The sequence below is a fragment of the Micropterus salmoides genome, unplaced genomic scaffold, assembly GCF_014851395.1.
Source record: "Micropterus salmoides isolate LMB-PRFRI ecotype aquatic unplaced genomic scaffold, ASM1485139v1 Ms_hic_scaffold_1, whole genome shotgun sequence".
In the NCBI taxonomy this organism is placed as follows: Eukaryota; Metazoa; Chordata; class Actinopteri; order Centrarchiformes; family Centrarchidae; genus Micropterus; species Micropterus salmoides.
In genome coordinates, this window is record NW_024040040.1 from 65479463 (window position 1) to 65502923 (window position 23461).

Genomic DNA, 23461 nt, shown 5'->3' on the forward strand with positions numbered 1-23461 from the left:
TCACAACACTCAAAGCCATTTGACTCAGAATTTGGAATTGGTATTAATATGTTTACTTTATTCCTAATAGTACTTCCCATGCTAAACCTTAACTTTTAAAACAAACTTGGGCCTGGCATTAAAATTGTCCACCCACCAGCATATACTGTATGCATGTGTTCAAGCCATTTGCACATGTATGCATTTCTATATTTACATATCTACAGGGCTCACATCCATCATCGCAGAACACACAGAACCAGGGTTTTCCCAGATTTTTAGTTTCCTTAAAACTGAGACTGCGGGACGCTCCCTGCTGTTTGTGGTAACGGCTTCACATTGGATAACAGGATCTGTGGCGAGGACAGACACCATCACTCCCTTTACGAAAACCTCCTCAGCTGTTATTCTTTAGCCCAGAGTGTGTGTGTGTTTGTGGGAGGTCAGGTCAGGAACAGTGATTTCCCCTGTCATGTCTGTCCAAAGTAAAGTCGACACAGAGAGAGCAGAGGGGAAAGCATGATGGGAAAAACACACACGACTGTTCAAACAGCTAATCACTAATCTTAGATTGGCACTGAGACAAACATTAGTGTGAGATGGCAGACAGTCACATTCAACTCTCACATATCTGTCTCCATTGTTTCATTTTCATCTTGTCTCTCTCCCTCTTGGTTTTTTTTTTATCCTTCTTTCCCTCCACCACCTCCTCTTCTTTCTCCTGCTCCTTGTTGTTTTCGTTCCCCACATCACCTTTCTCTTATCCATCAGTGGGGTTTTTCAATTAACTGCTCTGCTCCCCTGCGGATGGCGGGAGGGAAAGAAAGAGGCGAGTGATGAAGGAAGTAGCAGAAGAAGGGAGGGAGAAAATGATGTAGCGAAGGCTGATGTCTTGATGGAGGGCAAGACGGACAAAGCTGATGAGAAGAGGGATTAGGGAGAGGTGAAAGAAGAAGGAGGGAGGAAATCAACGAGAGAGAATGATCAATGGGTGGAATTAAGGAAAGAGCAACAGGCCTTAGAGACAAGAAAAACAAGAAACAGAGGCATGAATAAAGGAATGATTCACACGGGAGAAGTAATATTGGAAGGATAGAAAAGACATGAAGAAACAATAAAGATAAGGAATAGAAAGGAAGGAGGTAGGGACAATGAGGGAGGGAGTTAAAAGGACAAAGGAAAGAATGATGAGGAGAAAAAACTAAGAAAATTAAGGATAGGTGGGGAAAAAATGAAAGGTGGAGGAACATATAAAGAACATCCTCTTTTAAAGAAACATGGTTTTACTTACACAGTAGTCATTGTTGGTCAAACTATTTGCTAAGTAAAGGTGTTGTACAATGAGCCTGGTTTTGTTTTTTTGGTCTTTAAATGTTTAATTAAATTGTTTAAAACTGAAACTGTCTTGTCATCTGTCCCCGACTAAGGATCAAATCAGAAATGTCTTGCCTATAGTCGACTGATAGTCGAATCATCTGAGTGTCTGTGTGGCTCTATTTATTACTCACTGCTACTTACACTGTACATTTCCAGCTAAACCGAGGATCATTTTTGACCTTTTTCTCTCTGCTCGCCTGCCATTCACCGGTCTTGTGCCGAGTTTTGCGCGGTACTGTTTAAAAACGATATGTTAAATTCTTTGTGAGGTCACATCAGTGGTGATAAATGATCCGAACGTCCTTCGAGGTGCGGACAGCTCGCACAACACTGGTGAAGCTGGGTCTCTTCAGCAGGTGTTCCTCTACCACTGCAAACATACACGCCACCACGCCTACACATGCGCACTGACGACCCCTACCTTAAGGGTTAGGGTTACAAGTTTGGATTTATTCATGCACTTTAAAATCATTAATTAAAAGCTTCTTTCTTTTCACATTTTTATTTACAGCATTATATATTGAAGTGTATATTATAATAGGCTGACTATGAACTTATGGGGAGAAAACTGGTAGCTCTATTTACAATCAGACGTTGAGCACCCCCATATCGCCAAAATGGTATGATCCTCATTTCATAACGCTGCTGTGAGGCTTTAACTGTGAGATTGAAAGTCGAATCAGGCTCAGCCCATCGAAGCATTGAATCTTCTACTATTCAGGGTCAGCCCTACTCAAAAAAGCTGTAGTAGTCTGTAGGAACAAAGTTTATGTAATGTTTGTGACAAGCTGCTGTTCTGAATTGTAATTGGTTGGATCCTATTTATGCAGAACCTCCACCATTAGAATCAAACTGGGGTCCCGACATCAGAAAGTAGATCTTCAAGTGATTCTACAGCTCCAGTTACAACTTCTGAATAGTCCCTTCTCTCAAAACTCCCTTTTCTCATCAGGTGTGCATCATCACCGCTTGAGGGTTGTGTTGTATTTTATAGTACAGCTTTTTGCTATGAATTTAAATGAGTGTGTAACAAGTTTTCTCGGTGATGGAAGATTCGACACGGTGTGGAAGCGGCTTTATTGAACATAACTACAGCGATTAAACTGAGAGCTTTCTTAGCACCACACACAGAGGCAGTGCTTAAAATCCTAAACTAGTTTGCTTATTATGTAAAGTTAGATGTTTATGTATCTTTGAAGTGGAGTGGCTATGTTGCAGTGGATATGAAACATCCCTTTGGTTTGGGAGACTCCGGTTCGATTCCCACTGTGGCGCATCCATCAATTTGTCCCTGAACAAGACACTTAACTGCTAGATGCTCCAGAGGCGTGCAACCTCTGACATATGGAGCAAATCGTAAGTCGCTTTGCATAAAAGCAAAACATGTGTATATGTAATCCATCCAACAATCAGGCTGTAAAAATATAAATTTAAGTGAATATATAGACAACGTTTTAAGTTACTCATTATCAGAATAAATGACTTTTGATTGCTTTAAAGCGTAACATGCTACACTCTATGTTGTACTGACATTCTTATGAGTGCAGTCACTTATTATTGATTACTTGAACTTCTTTTATTTTACATAAAGTAAGAATGAAACTGAAGCGCTAGAGATATCGAGCAGGCATTTACAGTATTTATTTACTCTTGCACCGACTGAGTTTGGCCTGTTATCATGCTTACAGCCTTCTTCGTGCCATCAGGCTATGGACCTTTTCAGTTAGAGTGGGTGTAGGTCATGTACGATAACCCAGTGTTTTCATATTTGTGTCCACTAATAAGAACATGTGTTTTTGTCACGCATACAGGATGCTACAAAGTGTATATGTGTGTGTGTTTGTTGTAGCGTGTTTGTGGCGTAATATGCTCGGATTGTGTTGAATTAAGGGACAGCCTTGTTTCCTCTGGATGTTGTGTGAGGCTAATATTTAGCATGTGTGTGTGGTGTGTTTGCGTGTTCATGCTGTGTTTTGTCTGTGGGAGCTCTCTGCCTGCAGCTCTGTGGCTGGCACAAAGACAGAAGGGAAATGAGGAAAAATGAATATTTGTGGGCTTCTGATTTAAAACAAGATGATTTTTCTCACTAAAGTCGCACGTTTGCTAGACTGTCAAAAAAATCATACACCAGGTAGTATTGTGCTTCTCCCACAAATTAAATTAGCTGCATATAATTGGAATTCGGAGAAGATTAGGTTGTTTTATTCTCTGTGGTTCAAAGCTGTCGTTAAGCAGCTCTCTCACTTTTGTGTTACATCATCTTACACAGAGCAGGAAGGATTACAGCCATTTATTTAATGAATGCCCCACCTGAAATCCCATCTGTAAGTATAAATGCTTGCTGTCTGTTTTCTTGAAAGGTGGCTCTTAAAAGGTTGATACTCGCTCCCTTCTGTAGGACAGCAGCCGGAATCCAATAACGACCCAGAGTCAGTGCAAAGAATTCACATCAAATCTGCTTAAAACACTCCAGTAGAACAATCCACTTCTCTGCAGTTGATCCACACAGTATGTCAGAATGTTATAAACACTCAAAGGTTCTCCACAGCAACACACTGCATGGCCAAAAGTAAGCGGACATCCAAACATTGCACACATATGTGAGATGGTTGAACATGTGTTGCAGCCAAGGATTTGCTCCTTTTCATGCACAAGGGGCAATAATGAAGTCGGCCAATGATGTTGGGTAGTAACGCCTGGCTCGCAGTCAGCCTTCCAGTTCATCCCAGTTCTTCCACACCAAACTGGGCAAACCAATTTTTTATGGGTCTGGCTTTGTTCTCGGTGGCATTCATGTTGAAATAGAAAGGGCCACAAAGTTAGAAGCATGCTGTTGTCTAAAGAATCTTTGTGTTATGCTGCAGGAGTGGTTTGAAGGGTTTTCGAGCTATAAGCAAGTGGTTGATATTTTTAGTGGAGCAGTGCTTTCATATAAATCTTTAAACTTGCTTTAACTTGGTTCTTTTACTTGTTGGAGATGAAGGTCTGTAAATGTTTTGCATTTGGCTTTTTGAAACATGTAAATACTTGATTTATCTTCTCCTCTCTCTAATTACGCCTCGTTTCTGCTCTCTCTTAATTTCCCTGTGCAAATAACAAAGGAAATGTCTCACAATCGAGAGGGTGTGTTTTTAAGTGTCAAAATAAATACATGTGACATGTTTGTAAATGTGTGTGTGTGTGTGTGTAATCATATGGATCGCGCGCGCGTGTGTGTGTGTGTGTGTGTGTGTGTGTGTGTGTGTGTGTGTGTGTGTGTGTGTGTGTCACTGGCAGGTCTTTTTATGGTCATCCTCTCTTAACTGTGGTTATCTGGTCAACCACAGTTGTGTGCTTCCTGATGCTGCATCAGTCCAGTTGTTTATTCTTTTTTGTGCTTCACATCTGGTTTTAACTTTTCTTTCTCTCTTCACTCTGTTGGGTCTCCTCTTCAGTTTATTTTATCTTTACTGTTCCTTTCTCTTTTCTAAAGAGTGTTTTCATTCTCTCTCTTGTCTCCTTTCATTCCTCTGTCTGTTTCTCAGTATAGGTTCATAGGTAGCTTTATTGTCACACAGTACACAGTGAAATTTGTTTCTATTGAAGCAAGCCTCCGGGCCGCAGCTATATTCAGCGCCGCCGCCGTATCTTAGTTGTGTAGATAATAACTTATTTAAGTTGGTTATACTGTGTGTGTTTGTGTGTGTGTCAGGCTGAGGCGGGGGGACCAGACTATGACAATAAAATATTAACTATGTTGATCCTCTGACTCTGTCTGCTGACCTGCCTGGATGGGGGTCAAACAAGACAGTTGGTGTGAGTGTTTGCGTGTGAGTAAGAAAGTGGTAACTCATTAGACCCAGTAGAATGTTCTTGGTGGTGTTTTTAACTTTCAGCTTCATCAGCTGATTCTTGGATTTTTTGCCCCCCAGGACACACCAGCTAATTATTTACAACCCATAAATAATGCTTTGAAAACCTTACAAAACCACTAAAGAAACTTTCTTGTCATTATGTCTGTTTTTTTGTGTCTCGTTATTTGGGAGCAAATTTGTAAGCCCTGAAACAGTAAAGTAAAGTTTGTGAGCCCATCCAGCTCAACTCAACAGGCTCACAAAACTCAGAACACTCAGTGTTAGCGGGCATGTTTTTATTATTTGTAGTAGCTTCTTTCTTATTTCACTGTTAATTATACTTTATTCTCCACCTTATTTAAGCGTAACTCAATTATTGAATCTGCCTCCTTTCCCTTCAGTTTCGTTTCTCCCCACACTCTCAGACCTAACCGACGTACCTCTGTTGCTAACACGTCAGCATGCCCCACACTCTTTCCGTCTCTCTCTGTTGTATGTCTGCTCTTTTTACAAGCCAGGCCTTCAGCAGTGTCGACCGGCACCGTGTCTCCCTCCATGTTGTTAGAGATTTTGTGAGTAGACGGCTGTGAGGGTGCACGGTGAGGGAGAGAGAAGAGCAAATGCTGGCAGGACGTTACGGGAACATATTAATTAACTCAAAATCAAACAATCTCTTTTGAAATTATATCGGTACACCTCATAATACCGATATACTGCCCCCTGGGAATTGAACCCAAGTCTCTCACACAAAAGGCCTGTGTCGACTGCGCCATCACCACCCCTTTCTACAGTTTGTTACTTCTTCTGTACAGCCGTATGTGTTGATATCTCCGGAGCCGCTTTGTTCCTGCAGCTTTGTAAGTGACAAGAAGAATGGTAGATAGTTTCATCCTAATTTCTGTGTAATTGTAGCTGCCATTACCACAGCAGTAATGACGAAGAGGCCACAGTGTCTTTCACTTTGGGATAAGCTTGCAGATGCACCTGACAAGTCAAATGCATTTACGTTTTTTCAACATTCTCTAGACTGCCTTTTGACCATTTGAGGTGGTTTGAGCAGTCAGATTGTAATACGTCTTTAGTGCTTCTTGGTCGGTTGGTTGGTATTTTTTTTTACATTGGATAGCAATCCAATCTCCCAAAGAGTGCAAAGGCCGTTGTAAATGGGCTGCAACTCAGACGACGCTTTAAGATGTGATAGGACGTTTTTCCTCTGTTGCTGCCTAACTTCTTTCTGTTAATCAGAAGACAAACTTGCTGTTAATACCAGCAGCAACAGAATATAAACAACAAAACTGAAATGTAACCAACTGAATACAACTTTAAGTATCAGTGGCCGAGAACAACCACATATCTGCATTAATGGAAAATACCAGCATAGGAATGCCTTTTTAAACAGTCACATTGCTTGACTGAAACTAACCCGTTTTTGACCCCTAGTCGGGTGAGAAGGATGGACGAGAAGAAGACGAGCAAGGAACAAGTGGGAAAGTTTACCTTTCTCACCCTCCTCTCTAAGCAGGGAGGGAGGGATGGACAGAGGAGGAGGATATTGAAATGACAGAAGAGACGGCGGAACAATGAGAGCATGAAGAGGAGCGAGGATGGACAGAGGAGAGAGAGGACAAGGACACAACAGATGACAGAAGGGATCAGAAAATGAATAGAGGAGATAAAAGGAGTGAGCAAATATTATGAGACTACCTACTGTCCACACACCCCCCCCACACACACACAGACACACACACACACACACACACGTCCAGCTGTGGCCAGTCTGTGTTTCCCTCCAGTAAACATCATATCCAGCCTCCTGATGTCCTGGCAACAGATATCTTAACAACCTGATGGGAAAGCATTTTTAATATAGTGTGTGTGTGTGTGTGTGTGTGTGTGTGTGTGAGAGACGGAGAACGACCTGCCCTTATGCATGTGTGTTGTGAATGTGGATGCATGTGAAGTATTTATGTGAGTATAAATTAAACGCATACATTTCTATGTTTGCATAGATTTGAATAATATGTTATATTTGTTCCTTATTGATTATTCATTAATAATTAGGTTAATACATTACATGCCATGTACAGTATGTTAAAGCTGCATCTCCCTCTTATTAACTTTATTGTGGTCTTGTTAGAGCCAATTAGGTGAGATGGCAGCACTTCACAAGTTGATGCAAAATGACGTGCTTTATACAGTCTATGACGCCTCAGCGTTTAAAACCTAAAGGAGACTATCTGGACACCAAGAAAGTTTAAAAAAGCTTTAGCGAATCCACCGCACCCAAGTCCAAACAACCAATCGGAGAAAGGAAGAATCGCTAATGCGGTGTCAGTCACTGCTCGTGCACACATTGCGCAGCACCCCTCACTCAGTCAAGCTCAATATCTTCAGCCTGCGGCTTCAGATTTTTTTTACATCACAATGGTTGAGAAACAACCAGCAGCAATTGAAGAACTGCCTCATCCGAAGGGAGTTTCGGGCTCATTATGTTTGATGTCATGCCGCTTGTATCGACGAGTGGCAAGGAGGCATGATGACAAACAGTGGGGAATAACTTTTGAGGGGGGACAGCGGTGTACTAGCCTCACATCCTGCTGTTAGACGCTATCGCAGCTGCCTCTGAAGTCTGTGGTGCTCTGCCCTAGGAAGCATTGGAGGGGCTACTTTGAGCAGAGTAGTTGAAGTTAGAGGGGCCAGCGTCTTGCCGAGGAGTTCTGTGGAGAGCAAGCCCTATGCAGGATGAGGTTGCCAGGGCTCCCTCTTGTGGGTTTGATGGGGAGAGAGAAACACAAAATGTTTTGCATTGTATGCTTTAATATAGGAATGGACACAGGTTTAGCTCACAGTTTAAGCTCTGCTTCGTCTTTTCTGTGCTACGCCCCATTATCCTGATATTGTCAGCTGACCGTATGATTTTCCAAAGAATCAGCACTTATGACTTCCTTTACAAGCATAAGCAGAAATACAAGAATACACTTCATGAAATCAAATCAGAGAAAGAAGGAAAAAGGGAATAAGGCACAACATGTAATAAGAAAGGCAGTTAATTTGATGTGATGCTGTTGTTTAGACGTGGTCACAACAGACTGCTTTTATTTTTCAAGTTTTGTTTTTGTGTGAGCATTTATCATGTCGTCCACTAGTCTTTGATTTTGTTTAGATAAATCAATCTTGCCCAGTGTGTTCCCCGCTCTGCCACAAACACAGATTTATTCTCCCTGCTGTCGGGTAGGATATCCTACAGTTGTGTTTTTAAAAGATGAAATAACTTCACAGAGCAATGTCAGTCTTCATTATGTTGTCACCGCTTAATTGTTTCCTCCCCTAACCAGTTTCCCAAGGGGAAAACCACTTGTATTTACATCAACTTTCTGAGACTTGCTTTCTGAAACTTGCTTGAGATGGGTATCAATCACAGTTAACATCACATCTTATTTAACTTTTTTCAAAGCTACTGTATGTTCTTGTTGCATTAAATTGCTGGTTCAGATTCAAACTAGAAGCATATTTTTTCAAACCCTTCCAGCCGTGTTTCCTGAGAAGACCAAACTTTGAAACCACATACTGTTGTATTGGCAGTAGTGTTTGTTGGCTGAGCTCTGTTTTGTTTCTTCTTTTACTGCAGATAAATAAATATATTTTTGACAGACAGAACTAAAATCCTTTAACAACACTGGTTTACTGCCGCTTTTATCCATGGATATAAAGCTTACTTGGAGTAAACAGAGAGGGACAGACAGACAAGAATAAGGATTTAGCTTGGTTCACTGGCCTTGAGCCCTCTTTGAAATGAAGCTGAAAAACTGTATGTACAACAGGACTCTTTTCTTCTCTGTCTCTTTCTATCAAGCCTCCATTTCTCTCTCTCTCTCTGTCTCCCTGTCACCATTACAATCGCTTTCTTGCTTCAACTCTTCTCATAATCTGGTTGATGCCTTATTCCTTCTCTCTCTCTCTTTCACTTATACTGTGTTACATTTTCTTCTTCCCACCCATTTATATTTATCTTTATTTGCTAGTTTTCCTTTCCATCTTTCAGCTCTACTCATCTCTAAATCCGTCCACTTTCACTGCTCTCGTCAGTTCGAGTGACAGGCTTAACCAAAGAAGCACAGGCATCCCTATCCTGCAGCGCCTTCTCTGGTATCCCAGGGTGTTTCCAGGCCATTTTGGACATATAATCACTGTGTTCTGGATCTGCTCTGGGGTCTCCCACTTGGTCAGAAAATGCCTCCACTAGGAAGGGTCTTGATCAGATGCTTAACCACCACAACTCTCTCTTCTGTCTTTTTCAAAGTTATACCTGCATCACCCTCGTTGAACTCCTTTTGTCTGTTCTGTCACTCTGTATATTCCTCATCGCCTCCTTCACTGGTTGTTTTATGTCTCAGACACTGCTGAGCTTTATGCTTCAACAACACAGTGATACCTCTGCTTTTATCACAGATGTCAGACAGTGTCAAGTTTAGCTGTTGTGGACCCCGCCTTTCGTCCGATGTCAGCTGGGATTGGCTCCAGCCCCCCCGCGACCCTGTATGCAGGATAAGCGGTTGACGATGGATGGATGGATGGATAGTCTTGTTTTATCGATCTGATGTATTTTATTTCAAGCTGTCTTGCTGCTTTTAACCGCTGGCCTCTCCATCATACTTCCTCTGGTTTGGCCACAGAGAGGAGATCTCTGTTTTACTACTGAACCTCTGACAGAAACAGAGCTGTAACTGAGTAAACTGAGTGCAAAGATTGATCGGAAACAGATTGGCTGCAGAGACGTTCCTGCTGTCTGTAGCTGTTAGTGATGCCTTTAAAGACAGGGATACTCAATACAAACATTGTATTGTTTTAGATACCTCATAATTAATTAATTATGTTGCGCAACTCTTCTCCGGTTTGTTATGCTTTATTCCCCAAAGTAGCTTCTGTATAACCCTAAACTTCAGCATGTTGTATAAGGGTCACCAGCTTTTACTTTTAGATCTTTACCACAAGTGGGACAAATAAAGTAATGTTTGTCCTAAAGGTGGCGCCAGAAGAAAGGTCATCAACTTCCATAAATCAAAGACTTTATCTGCTGCACGGTGGCCATTTGAGGATATCTCAGACTCAGCTTTGTTAGGCTCAGTACTATATTGTCTGTTTTGACTTGACTCTGCTTTTAACAGCCAATAGCTGGCTCAGCTGTGCTTTAAGCTGAATGTTAACCGTACCAAGCTAACAGACCCTGTCCCTTCTGTTAGTATGTTTATATCACTGTTAACAACTGTTAGCATATTAGCACTACCTTCCGGTCAAACATGACATTTTAGTCTGGTAAGGCTCTAAAAATATCAAAATGATTGGTGTTTAGCCCAACTGTATTGTGGAGTGTAGCGTAGTATGGTGTTAATAGCAGTTACACAAGTTACTTTACTGGTTTGCTAGTTTCTTGACTGTCATTTTTAAGAAAAAAACTAAAAGTTTAGATTCAGTGTTACATTCTGTTGTGTGAGTATAATCTGCTTTCACAGAGAAGTCTCAGTATGTGGGTGTTTCCTCTGCTCTCAGGCTCTCTGTTTTGACCCTGACATTAGTGTGTCTGAGGTCCTCCAGGGCAGGCCAGAGATGAACTGTACGTCCTCCTCTGTGGTCAATTTCATCCCTCTAGTTCTGCTTTTATCAGTTGGGTTCTGTTGTTGTTATTGTTGCTGTCTATTCCTCTCATCATTCTTTATGTCAGTGGTGAAGTCGGCTTGTTGTACCACATTGTGACCCTCTCTGGTCTCTGAGCAATCTGGTTGCTGCATGCCCTCCATATCCCCCCGGGCTGGAGGGAAGAACTACATTAAGATAAAGAGGAACTGGTGTTTAGATTGGTATGAAACTAGCTGGTAATGGTGCGGATCAGCCTGAAAGTTACTAGACTGATAGTGGGTGAAGGCTGCAAGATAACCCAGTGTCTACCAGCATAGAGCCCTGAAACATTTCTGGATATTAAGATTTAAAACTTTACAATGCTGTAAATTCATATAGTTTAAAATTGTTTTGTCTAAAGTTTCCTTTTTTATTTTTTTATTTTTAAATGTTTATTTCCTTCTCCTATAAATATATCTGAATCCCTTTAACAGATTGAGATGAAGACACGGAGACTTTCTTATTGTCAGTGTGCTTTAATAGCGTTAGCAATACAACAACATAATATTGCCAAAGCATCATTAAATAATCTGATTACAGAAATAAAAAATATCTTTCCCAAAGCTTGGCATTTGGGTATAAGCTCTCTCTTCAAAAATTTGAAATTCAGACAAAATAGACTGATCGGACACGTGCTGCCAGGTTTTTCAAGGATTGCTGTGTGTTAACCAAATTTTTAAAACTCAATCAACTCTGAGTAAAATTGGTATCTCTCCACAGCAAGTTTCTCTCTGTTTCCTTGTTTTTCAGGGACCTAAGTGAAAATTTCATCCAGGCCATCCCAAGGAGGGCCTTCAGAGGAGCCACGGACCTCAAAAACCTGTGTGTGAACGTATACACAAAGACACACACACACACACAACAGTTAAACTGATAAAATAAAAAACCTTTGTATCTATCTTCCACCAGTTTGCACTCATAGACTCACATAAGATACTGCTGTATGCTTGAACCTGTGTGAAAGGTGTTGTGTTCTTTTCATTATCAGTCAGCTGGATAAAAACCACATCAGCTGCATAGAGGAGGGGGCGTTTAGAGCTCTGCGGTCCCTGGAAGTACTGTGAGTATTCTGAATGATCACATAAAACCTGAAGTATTTCAGATACTATTTATTCCTATCTGCTCGTTCTTATTCTCACTCTCTCCTCCCCTGTCTCCCATCTTGTCATTGTGTCTCACTCTTTTTATTTCACCTCACTTGTTCTTCTCCCAATCTTCTCCTCCCTCACTCTTTCTTTCTCCACTTATGTTTTTTTTCTTGCTCCCTCTGTTGTTTTTATTCCTGTCTGCCTCCCTTTTATTGTGTCTTTCTTTTTCCTCCCTCTCTGCCTCCCTTTATCTCTATTTCACATCCTTCTCTCCCAGCACAATGAACAACAACAACATCAGTAGTATTCCAGTCTCCAGTTTCAACCACATGCCGAAGCTTCGCACCTTGTAAGTTCCTTACGTTCTTTCACTAAATTACCCAGAATGCCACAGTGTTTGTATCTTGTATTTAATTTTTTCTTTTCTTATACCGATAATTCTTCTCTACTTATTTCCTCCTTTCTTTTTTCTATTTTCTTCCTCTATTCTTGTTAATTTTTATACCTTCTTCCCCTTCTATTGCTCCTCACTTCTTCTTTTCCTTTTCCCACCTTGCACTTCCTCCCCTGATCTCCTCTCTCCGTCGCTTCCTCTTCCTCCTCCTCCCTTCTCTCCCAGTCGTCTCCACTCTAACTCTCTGCGTTGTGACTGTCACCTGGCCTGGTTGTCTCCATGGCTGCGGCAGAGGGCGGCTTTAGGCCTCTACACTCAGTGCAGCTCTCCTCCCACGCTGAGGGGCCTCAACCTTGCAGAGCTGCGCAAGAGCGACTTTGCCTGCCCAGGTACAGCAGCCCAGTGACACAACACACTGAGGTCCAACTGTGGATGATGGAGTTGACGTTGGAACATTTTTTTATTGTTTGTTTGTAGGCAACGGTGGCAGTGCCTTCGTCCAGCCGTGTAGCCTGGCATCCGGCTCCTGTCCTCCTATGTGTTCCTGCAGCAACAACATCGTGGACTGTAGAGGGAGGGGCCTAACTGCCATCCCTGCCCACCTCCCTGAGGCCATGACTGAGATGTGGGTATCCCAGAAGAAAACACTTTTACATTTACATTTCAACTGAAACAACTTGCCAGTAAAAAAATGACTGGGGGATTATGCTGGGATATACAGAAATCACTTATTCATCACTGTTGTTTTTTTTATGTTTAGTGCATATATATATATATATATATAATAGTAATAACAACCAAGAGTAAAATTAAATCTCATATTGTCATTTCGTTGTTCAATATTGTAATATTACTATTGTTATTTCTGTCTACTCTGCACACACGGCATCTGTTGCTTTTCTGTCGATCCTGGGAGGGAATCCCTCCTCTTTTTTCAAGTTTTCTTCCTTTATTCTCAGTTAAAGCGTTTTTTATGCTGTACAGGTTGCATTGAGATGTTGTGTTATCCATGCTATAGGTTTGACTTGACTATTTTGTATTCAGATGAAGCAAATATAAAGATTTATAGAAGACGAGTAAGTCAGAAACTGAGTCGGCAATGTTTACTATACATGAATATCTATATAATGTTTGCTAACTTTAGCTAGCCATAAGCTACTAGCCATACTAAACCTACCACGCAGCAAAACCTTTATTGAATTGAGAAACAGTTGGTTTACATGAATATAGTTTTTTTGTAAGAGGATTAATGTCTTCCTTGAAAAGTTATTTACGCATACTTTAAATGAAAGTCCCAACATATTAATAGTAACAGAAATGTAACTTAAATTATATGAACGTTTTAAATTAAATTTATTTAGCACCATTCTAGAGGGCGGCTGTGGCTCAGGAGGTAGTACAGGTTGCCCGTTAATCGGAAGGTCAGCGGTTCAATTCCCTGGATCCCCCAGGCTACTTGTCAAAGTGTCCTTGGACAAGATACTGAACCCCAAATTGCCCCTGGCGGCTGTTCTGCCAGTGTATAAATGTGAGTGAATGGTGAATGCAGATGTAGTAGAAAGGCGCTATACAAATACGGAGCATTTACATTTAGAGTACATAATACAATCCATTAGATACCCTTATATCCTGGAAATTAATTTTAAAAAACCCATAAAATGATGTTTTGCCCATATGGCACACCATGTTGTCATGTATTTTTTCATCTCATGTTTTCCCACTTTGAGACTTCTGAATTATTGTCCATCACTAGTTATAATATAATGGAATAAGAGCAGTGCAAAGTGCAGTGCTGCCTACAGTGTGTAAGTGTAATGGTACCTCACATGTCTTCTACATGCTTTTCTCTTAATTCACTGAAACCTGCTTTGATTAAACACACACTGGGTTTTGGGATCCTAATCTACACACACAATATAAATCCTGCTGCACACACTGCATTTTATTAAAGCAGGTGGTAAGATGGACAAGTCTGATAACATGATCTTTATGTTTCAGCCAATATTTAAACATTCTATGATTCAATGTTAAAGGTTTGACATGCTTGTCCCCACTGCATCTTGGAGATATGAACTCATATCTGCTGGCATAAAAAATAAATCATTGTGAGGGCTGAGTGGTACCAGCAGACTTGCACAAGACAAACCAAAACACACAGTAGATGGGATGTTGTATCTTGACTGAAGCTGCATGTATAGACTGCTATTTAGTTGGCTGTTATATGAAAACATTGAAAAACATTGAAAAATTAGCTGTGGCTCAGCCAGTTTCCACTAAAGCATTTGACACATTAAAAAAAAAAAAATTGGTATAAAATTAGCAATACTGCCAATGAGCAGTATGGTTAAAATATTATAAAATAAAATATTAAAAGTGATTTTAAATCAATATTAGGCTAGTGCCATCTCAAAAGGTGATATGAACATGAAGAATCAAAAAATCTAGGATGAAATGTCACAAAGGAAAAGCATCACTCATTTTCTTCACAATTAAAACTTTTATATCTTACATTTACTGTAAGATATTAAGCATTTTTGTTTCAGTTTCACAAAATAAGAACTTTGTATTTACAGTCTATAGACACATAAGAAGAATTAACGAACAGTGAACTAACACAAGAACTTAGACACAAGGAACATGGAACAGTCACAAAATCATGAGTCCATTTGACTTGATTTGTTATTGCTAGAGAGTCTTAGGGGCGGTGATGGCAGAGTGCACAAAGCTATTACTGTTGCGTGCTTTTTTACAGATCAGATATCTGATATGATGGAATCATATCATCTATAATAGTTGACAGTGGAACAGAGCTTTGAATTAATGTTGTATGTGGACAAATGTTTGAGTAGTGTGAATGGAAACTACAGACAGGCCCATTTATGGAAGTAACATCCTACAGGAGGCAAATTATTAATGTATTTTCTCTCTCTCACTCTGTGTGTTTCTCTCTCTGTCTCTCTCTCTCCAGTCGTTTGGAGCAGAATGGCATCAAGTCGGTTCCTCCAGGCGCCTTCACCTCCTACAAGAAGCTTCGTCGAATGTGAGTCCTCCAAAGACACATTTTAGGACTACAGTTTCATAAACAACAGTGTAGGTTCAAGAAACATTTTGGATAAATGTCACTTGTTTTCCCATCTTTGGCCTTTTAATGTAGGACAGCAGTGACAGAAGCTTTAGCTAAGTTAAGTAAACTGGGAGGAGATCCAGACTCAGAATAAACAGGAAGGTATACGTACCATCTGTCCTGGTAATGCCCCGGGAGAAGGAGCTGGGGAGAAGGATGTGTGGGCTACATTGCATAGACTTCTACCACCAGAAATAGGCTGAAAATGTATGGATCTTTGGTAGACTTAATTAGTCTTGTTCCAACGTCTTAAAATTGGTTTCCACTGACAGTTTTGTGATAATGCAAATCCAGATAGTGAGAACTTGCATTTTAATAGAAGCTTTAAGGTTTAATCAATCAATCGACTAATTGTTCGCATAATGTAACCTGAATTAGTGTACTTCATTTACATACTATAATTGAGAAAAATGTTAAAAATCTCCACCTTAAATGTTGACGACCACTTCTTAAAAAGAAAACAGATTTATGCTTGTGAATACTCTTAAATTTAGATTTAATCTTTGAAATTAAGATATCTTTATTAAGTATTTTTTGTTGTAACTTTGACTTGTTTTTCATCCATGAAGTTAAACATCATCACTTAAATGTTTCCTTTAGCTTTTATGATGTACAGTATAATTATGATCGTCATGAGATCAAGTGATTAAATACACATTTTCTTCATAGGAAGTAGTTTAAAGTCAGTTAAGCTAACACCATCCACAGAAGCTGTGTTTTTATGGCTCCACCCCAGAAGTTTCATCTCAACCAATGAGATTAGAGAATGTCTACCTCTAGAAGGGTACTTACCTCTGGGAAAATGTTCATGTTTTAAACTCTGATCTGCCAACCGGATTGCTCCCTTTTTCCTCTGTCTCCACCGTTCACCAAGCTGTGGTTTTCCTGCTCTAAATAACAATCAGCCTCAGTGGATTTTTAGCACGGAGGAGCGCTTGATTCATGTCAGACTGCAAGGAGATTTAGTCGCCATCAGAGGCCTTTTAACGGTCTTGTATGATGAATCAAGCGCATATCACTGTGATGTGGTGAAAATGTTTTTTAAAAATGCACACTTGACCACACTATGTTTGTAGCTTTGTACCCATTTTTTTCATTTGTTGAGGCATTTGTTCTGTCCACTCTCAGCGCTTCTATCTTTCTCTTTTCCTTCGCCCATTTCATTCCCCAGGCATTCTCTCTCTCCATCTTTGTCTCTCTGTGGTTTTCCTTTTCCTCTAAATCTTATCCTTCTCGTCCTCTTACATCATCACTGCGAGACCGTCCCAAACCCTAAGAGGGGGGTTGATTACATTACCAGGCTGGTTTAAGTGGTTTGTCTTTAAATTTATTATGACAGTTGAGCGACTGACGTGGCAGCAGAACAAGGATTTTATAATCTAACATGCTGTGGTTTGGGGGGCCGGACCAAATCAGAGATGTAAAAACCTAAAGTTGGCCAGCAGAACTGCTCTCGCTGTCTTAGAGACTGCCTTTCACATCACTTACAGTCCAGTCATCTCATAAAGTGGGGTTTCTACTCTTTATAAATGTTTTTTATTTGAAGTGAATTGATTTGGGGATTTAAAAAAATGAACAATAAAACCATTCATGTATTTTTGACCTCAGAGAAAAGCACATGGAAGTGTTACATAAAGAAAAAACTGAATACTTTCTCGTCATCTTTCAATCCTAATAATAATAAACCTATTTTAACTTTTGTTACAAGGGTCTTTACAAACAACACACGCAGATTTAAACCTAGCTATAAAACATTTCAAGTGAATAATGAAATAATAAAATAATCACAAACACAGAAATAAAAACAACCACTCATAAGATAAGTTCAAAGTAATAAATAGTAAAGTAATGAAAAAAAAGCTCACTTAAAAGCTAAATGTGTTTTTTTTTTTTTTAAAGATTAAAAACCCTGAAACCTGTTCTAGCTGCCCTGATATCCACAGGCAGGCAATTCCAGACAGACAACAATCTCGACGTTAACACCCCGGCAGCAGAATTTCTAACAAAACAGAAAAGAGATTATGTAGTAAGAAATAATGAATTTGTTAGCAGTTTCCAGATTTTTTCCTAATCTTAGATACGTTCCTGAGCTGCTAGAAATGATATGGAACTACTGATTTAATTTGTTTATTCATCCTGTGATTAATGCTGTATCATAGAGTGGGATAGTGAAGTAGCAGCAGAAGACCATAGGACAACCTTTACCTATCAAAACAAAGATGAAGCATTTAGTAGTTCTTTCAAAGTTCAGAGAAACTGTTTCTGTCTGCTGTGACTAAAGTCTGTGTATTTGTATGTATGCTTCATTCCCAGAGACCTGAGTAACAACCAGATATCTGAGATTGCTCCCGATGCTTTCCATGGCCTCCGAGCTCTCAACTCCCTGTGAGTAACATGCAGTGTGTGTGTGTGTGTGTGTGTGTGTTTGTGTTCGTGTGGTTTTGTCAGGGTGAAGACTTGGTTTTAGGGTTCAGGTTAGAATTAGGTGGGTAGGGTTAGGGTTAGGCATGTAGTTGTGATGGTTCAGGGTACTGTAAGGGGCTAGGGAATGCGTTATGTCAATGGCAGATCCCCACAAAGATAGTGATATAGTGTGTGTGTGTGTTGAGTGTTATGAGAGTGCCTGTATCAATATGTATTTACATACATCAGTACTATACTTGTATGCCTCCATTTGTTTGCCTCGCTTGCATGTGTTTAAGCTTCTGTTGATCTGAATAATTCATTAAATAACGGCGCCTGCTCTCTCTAAACAGAGATTCCTTATGAAATATCAGGACTTTCAAAAAATAATCGCTGTGTAGCCTGGAGCCGTGTGTGTGTAGATGTGCGTGTGTGTGCGTATGTTTATACTGTATGTGGCATTAATGTGTTCTCTGCAGGGTTGTAGGGGAGTGTGAAGCTACTTAAAGGTTTTACCAATGGAATGGTGGTCTTACTGTTGTTTATGATGATGCAAGTTGATAATAAAACTTTATAGTAACTACAACACTGATCGAAAATATATGAGTACAGGTTGTTTTAAGAAAAAAACCAAATCATCTTTGTGTGCAGGGTTCTGTATGGTAATAAGATCACTGAGCTGCCCAGCGGAGTGTTTGATGGCCTGGCCTCTCTGGAGCTGCTGTAAGTCCAAACCACAACATGAATATATTTGTCTGAAGTGACATTTACACTGACTTTCTTATTTACACAATTGAATTTCAGGTGTCAAATGGCTTGAAAGCTCCTATAATTTTGGATGGAAACTAATGTGTCTTTTTGCCAAGTCAAGCAGATGTAAAGCTGTTTCACATTCAACATGCTGTGATGGGACTTTTTTGATAACAGTGCCATATCTTCTTATGTACCACATGATGCATTTCACATGCTGAAGCTTCAGTTATAGCTGGTAGCTGTTCACAAGGTTTGGGAGTTTTGTTTGAAAGCAAGTCATGTCATCATCTAAACAGTCTGGTCCTGTTTAAATTTTCAGAGGATTTTTTTCCTCCATATTTAAATCTTGTAACAAAAACCAGGCTTGTGAGATCAAATTCATTATGCTGATGTTCTCTTGTGTTTATCAGGTTGCTGAATGCCAATAAGATCCACTGCATCAGAGCCTCAGTGTTCAAAGATCTGGAGAATTTGGCTCTGCTCTCGCTGTATGACAACAAAATCCAGAGTCTGGCAAAAGGCACCTTCAGCTCACTGCACAGCATCCAGACACTGTAAGAAAACACACACACACTAGTCTCTAAGTTCTGTTCTGTTCCACTCCATTCAGTCTGATCTGACTGATGTCCTTCCCCCTTGTGATTTCCCTTCAGCCACCTGGCCCAGAACCCCTTCGTGTGTGACTGTAATGTGAAGTGGCTGGCTGACTTCCTGCGTTCAAACCCCATAGAGACCAGCGGAGCACGCTGCGCCAGCCCTCGCCGCCTCGCCAACAAACGCATCGCACAGATCAAGAGTAACAAGTTCCGCTGCTCTGGTTAGTGTGTGTGTGTGAGTGTGTGTGTGTGTGATGAGAAGAATAAATAAAGACAGTAGTGGGAATTGAGATGGGTAGTGACAGTCTGGGTTTATGTGCTACAGTTCATAGTATAAGATGTTGAACTACAGCAAAGCTTCCCTCAAGAGAAATATACACAGAAGAAATGCAAAATCAATATCCTCCACAAGCCTTTTGTCATGTACATTCCCTATTAGCATATATATTAGTTACATTCTTATATTAGATATTCTGCTGTCAGACACAATCACTTCTCTGTTCATAGCACAAAATCCAGACTTGAGCTGCAATGATTAATTGATCTGCAACCATTTTCATAATCGATTACTCAGTTTTCTGGTTTCATTACTGCTCAATCACAATAAACTGAATATCTTTGGCTTGTGGAAACAACAAGACATTTTAGGATTTCATCTTGGACTTTGGGAAACACTGATCAACATTTTTTGCAATGTTCTGACACATTCTAGACCAAAAAAACGAATCGGTTAATTACAAAAATAATCTACATATTAATTGACAATGAAAGTAATATTTAGTTGCAGCCTTAATCCAGACTGTTGCATAATGCTTTGTTCAGAAAAAGCTGAACCAATGAGAACGTCTCTCTTCACTTTCCTTTGATGTAAAGCATCATAAGCCAATTGTGTCAGGGTCAGACAAGGTGTACCAAATACAAGATTATTCCAGTTTGAGAGATCCGTGATTAGATAGAGAGATTCATGGTGCTCCAACTACAAGAGCACATTGTTTCTGGCTAAGATAAAAATCTAGTCAAGTATAAATTGAATTTAAGGAACATTTCTGCCTATAGGGGGCGTTAGAGTGGTTTTAGACATTTATTCTTGTAAAATAAAGTGCAGGAAATATTTAGGTTCCAACAGCTCAATGCCATCAAATAATTAGTAGGCTACCTTTTAGAATAAAACATTAAGCTCCATATTGTTGATTTAGACCCAACAGAAGTATTCATTTTTATTAATATTAAGTTCCCCTTTAAAAATTACAAAACTAATAATAAATGTAGGTAAACGGCTAGTAAAGTAACACAGTGCGTGTGAAGTGTGTGATACAAAGAGACATAAGAAAGTGTTTTCATGAGTGTATGTGCGATGGTTTACTATACAATATATGAGGTTTAAAATATTGGTTAGAAAGTGCAACAGTGTGCATAACAAGAAGATGAGAATGAAGCGAGTTAATCTCACCGACTGTAACCGGATGCCTGTGGCTAAAAGCTCCCGGCCGTTTCCTTCACCCACACCATGCCAGTGTGTGAAGCCAGCCCCTGGCCAGTGAAACCATGGCAGGCTCTCTAAACACCACATAAACTGCTCACTGCTGCTTTAGTCCCCTGCCAGGCCTGGAAAGCTGCCCGCAGGCCGACACATCGCTTCCATAAAACAGCAAACATGGAGAAAGATCGTTGCATGTCTTCCGTCACATTTAAAAAATGTTAAAGTGAACTGCTGCCAGGTTTATACAAGACCTTCTTCAGGTGTGTGTGTATATGTGTGTGTATGTGTTTGTTCCATAGAACCTTTCAAGCATTTTGACTGACGTGGTTTTGTTTGTCTTTCTTTTTCATGACAGCCAAGGAGCAGTACCACATCCCAGGTGATTATGTTGTGTGCGTGTGTTCTAGTATTTACTGTCTGTCAAGCCTACACTGTGTATGCCTAATCACTTAATTTAACCCAAACAGCTTGACAGCATTTAATAACAATAACACGCACTGGGGCAGTTCCAGAACAAGACATGACTGCTTTTAAATCTGCAGTCTGACTGTTTTCTCTCAATGTTTGTGTTTAGAACTCATGCCGTTAGTTATCTGATGGATTGTCAGTGACATTAAATGGACCTTTCGTCTGTCCTCCCTGTGTGTGTTTGGTGTGTCTAGGTACTCAAGACAGGCGTCTGAGCTATGAGTGTAACAGTAAGCCAGTGTGTCCTGCTAAGTGTCGCTGTGAGGCCAACGTGGTCGACTGCTCCAACCTCCGCCTCACCAAGTTCCCTGAACACCTGCCCTCCTCCACTGAAGAGCTGTGAGATATAAATGCATACACCTGCACAGAACACATGTACTTAGAGCCCAAACGACACTCGATGTTTGATGCTGATACCTGTATCAGTGCTTAAAAGTACGATAGTCTGCATTTATGTGACTGAAATATATACAGTAGGGCTGTATCATAAATTCTGAACATTAAAAAACATTTCTTCACAAATTTGGTTATTTAAGAGTTGTGATGTCTGAGGCAGGATATTAACACAAATATAAACCAAAAATATTTAAAGCTTTTTAAAGTTAAAATATACTTAGTGCATGTAAATCCTATATTAATGCAATTTACTGCACTGCAATTTCTTACAAAACATTGACATTGACACTGATTAGGGCTGTCTCTAATGATTGCTTTCATTATAAATCAATCAGTTGATTATTATAATTTTCTATAAGGTCATACAATACTGAAAAATAACCATCAAGTTCCTAGAGCCCAAGGAAAACAAAATAATGCAGCAAATCCTCACTTTTTAACGACATTAATTAAACTCTTTTAATATTTGTGAGAACGTGATAAAACTATCTTTCTATGAATTGATTAAGTGTTTAAGCACAAGTACCAATATATCTGTGAGTGGCTAATGCCAATATCAGCTGACGATTTTGGCCTCGCTGATCAGCCTGGCTCCAGAATACACAGTTACAGTGGGTCGTTTTCTATTCGGGGGATGCTTTTGTTCAAAATGCATGCATTATAGCACGCGGGGTCCCTGTGGGGTCAGCAATGTTAACGCCATCCTCTGCAAGACACACTCATGATTCATGATACACTCCAGTGCATGTACACACACACACACATAGTACACAGGCACTTTATGGATATCCATGTTGACATGTGTCTATGGACTCGTACTGCATGGATGCACACACATTCCAGACCGACTCTTCTGCTAATGATGTTTTTGCTCCATCCTCCTCATGTCTGCTCTCTGTGACCGTCCCAGGCGTCTCAACAACAACGACCTTTCCGTGCTGGAGGCCACCGGAGCCTTCAAAGGCCTGTCGCAGCTCAAGAAAATGTAGGTCACTCAGAAAACTTCAACAATCTCATAGTCAAGCCTTTGCCATGACCTAAAGAGAGAAAAGAGGTTGAGTACAGTACTTATAAACTTGTATGAAAAGAAGATTTATAAAGTCTTGCTTGGAAAAATACATGGATAGGGTACACACACAAACAAGAATACTAATTCATAACTTACACCACTGAAAGCATATCTCCAAAAACGATGAGCACCTACAATTGACCAGGTTGACTTCCACCACACAAGCAGACAGTTTGCTCCAGCAGCTGGACTGAGTACATTGCCCTGAATCTCTCAGAATAGATCTTGTGATAAACAAAACAGTGTTTGAAAACCATAACTTGTAGAAAGCATTTCCTATTATTTATTATTATTTTTTTCTTCCTTCCTTTCAGTAACTTGAGCAACAACAAGATCTCCGAGATTGAGGATGGGGCGTTTGAAGGTGCATCCTCTGTGGTGGAGCTTCACCTGACAGCCAATCACCTGGAGTCTGTGAAAGGGAGCATGTTTAGAGGCATGGAGGGACTACGCATGCTGTGAGTTGACTTCATACTTATAATCATCATCGCAGAGAGTAAGGTATGTAGCTCAGTTAGACCCCAAAAGACTTAAGAAAGATGTAAACACAGAGGCGGAGACAGGGTAAAAGTGAGAGACACTAAAACATTTACAGTTAATTAACGAGTTGTAGGACTCCTGGGTGAAAGACAAGTTTATTGTCATTTATCCATTTGATTTCACAGTGCATACAAAGGCTTAACATGTACAACAAAACAACTGACTGGATGTAATATAAGAAATATTAAATGGTAAAAGAAAATAAACCAGAATAAAGTACCTGTAAAAGTGGACCTACCAGCAATTCACTTATTCACATTACTTAAAAATTTCACAATGGCCAAATTT

At 40.1% G+C, this 23461-nt stretch overlaps 1 protein-coding gene across 1 annotated transcript in view; it reads left to right on the forward strand.

The window, feature by feature from the left end:
- The window catches only part of slit1b (slit homolog 1b (Drosophila)), a 67931-nt gene that overhangs the window by 24601 nt on the left and 19869 nt on the right, over positions 1-23461 (forward strand). The window contains exons 5-18 of the mRNA XM_038711724.1: positions 11613-11684; positions 11851-11922; positions 12228-12299; positions 12570-12733; positions 12822-12969; positions 15313-15384; positions 17782-17853; positions 18523-18594; positions 19035-19178; positions 19278-19441; positions 21056-21079; positions 21363-21507; positions 22475-22549; positions 22948-23091. Coding sequence (XP_038567652.1) covers positions 11613-11684; positions 11851-11922; positions 12228-12299; positions 12570-12733; positions 12822-12969; positions 15313-15384; positions 17782-17853; positions 18523-18594; positions 19035-19178; positions 19278-19441; positions 21056-21079; positions 21363-21507; positions 22475-22549; positions 22948-23091 — 1440 coding nt within the window. The remainder of the gene's footprint in view (positions 1-11612; positions 11685-11850; positions 11923-12227; positions 12300-12569; positions 12734-12821; positions 12970-15312; positions 15385-17781; positions 17854-18522; positions 18595-19034; positions 19179-19277; positions 19442-21055; positions 21080-21362; positions 21508-22474; positions 22550-22947; positions 23092-23461) is intronic.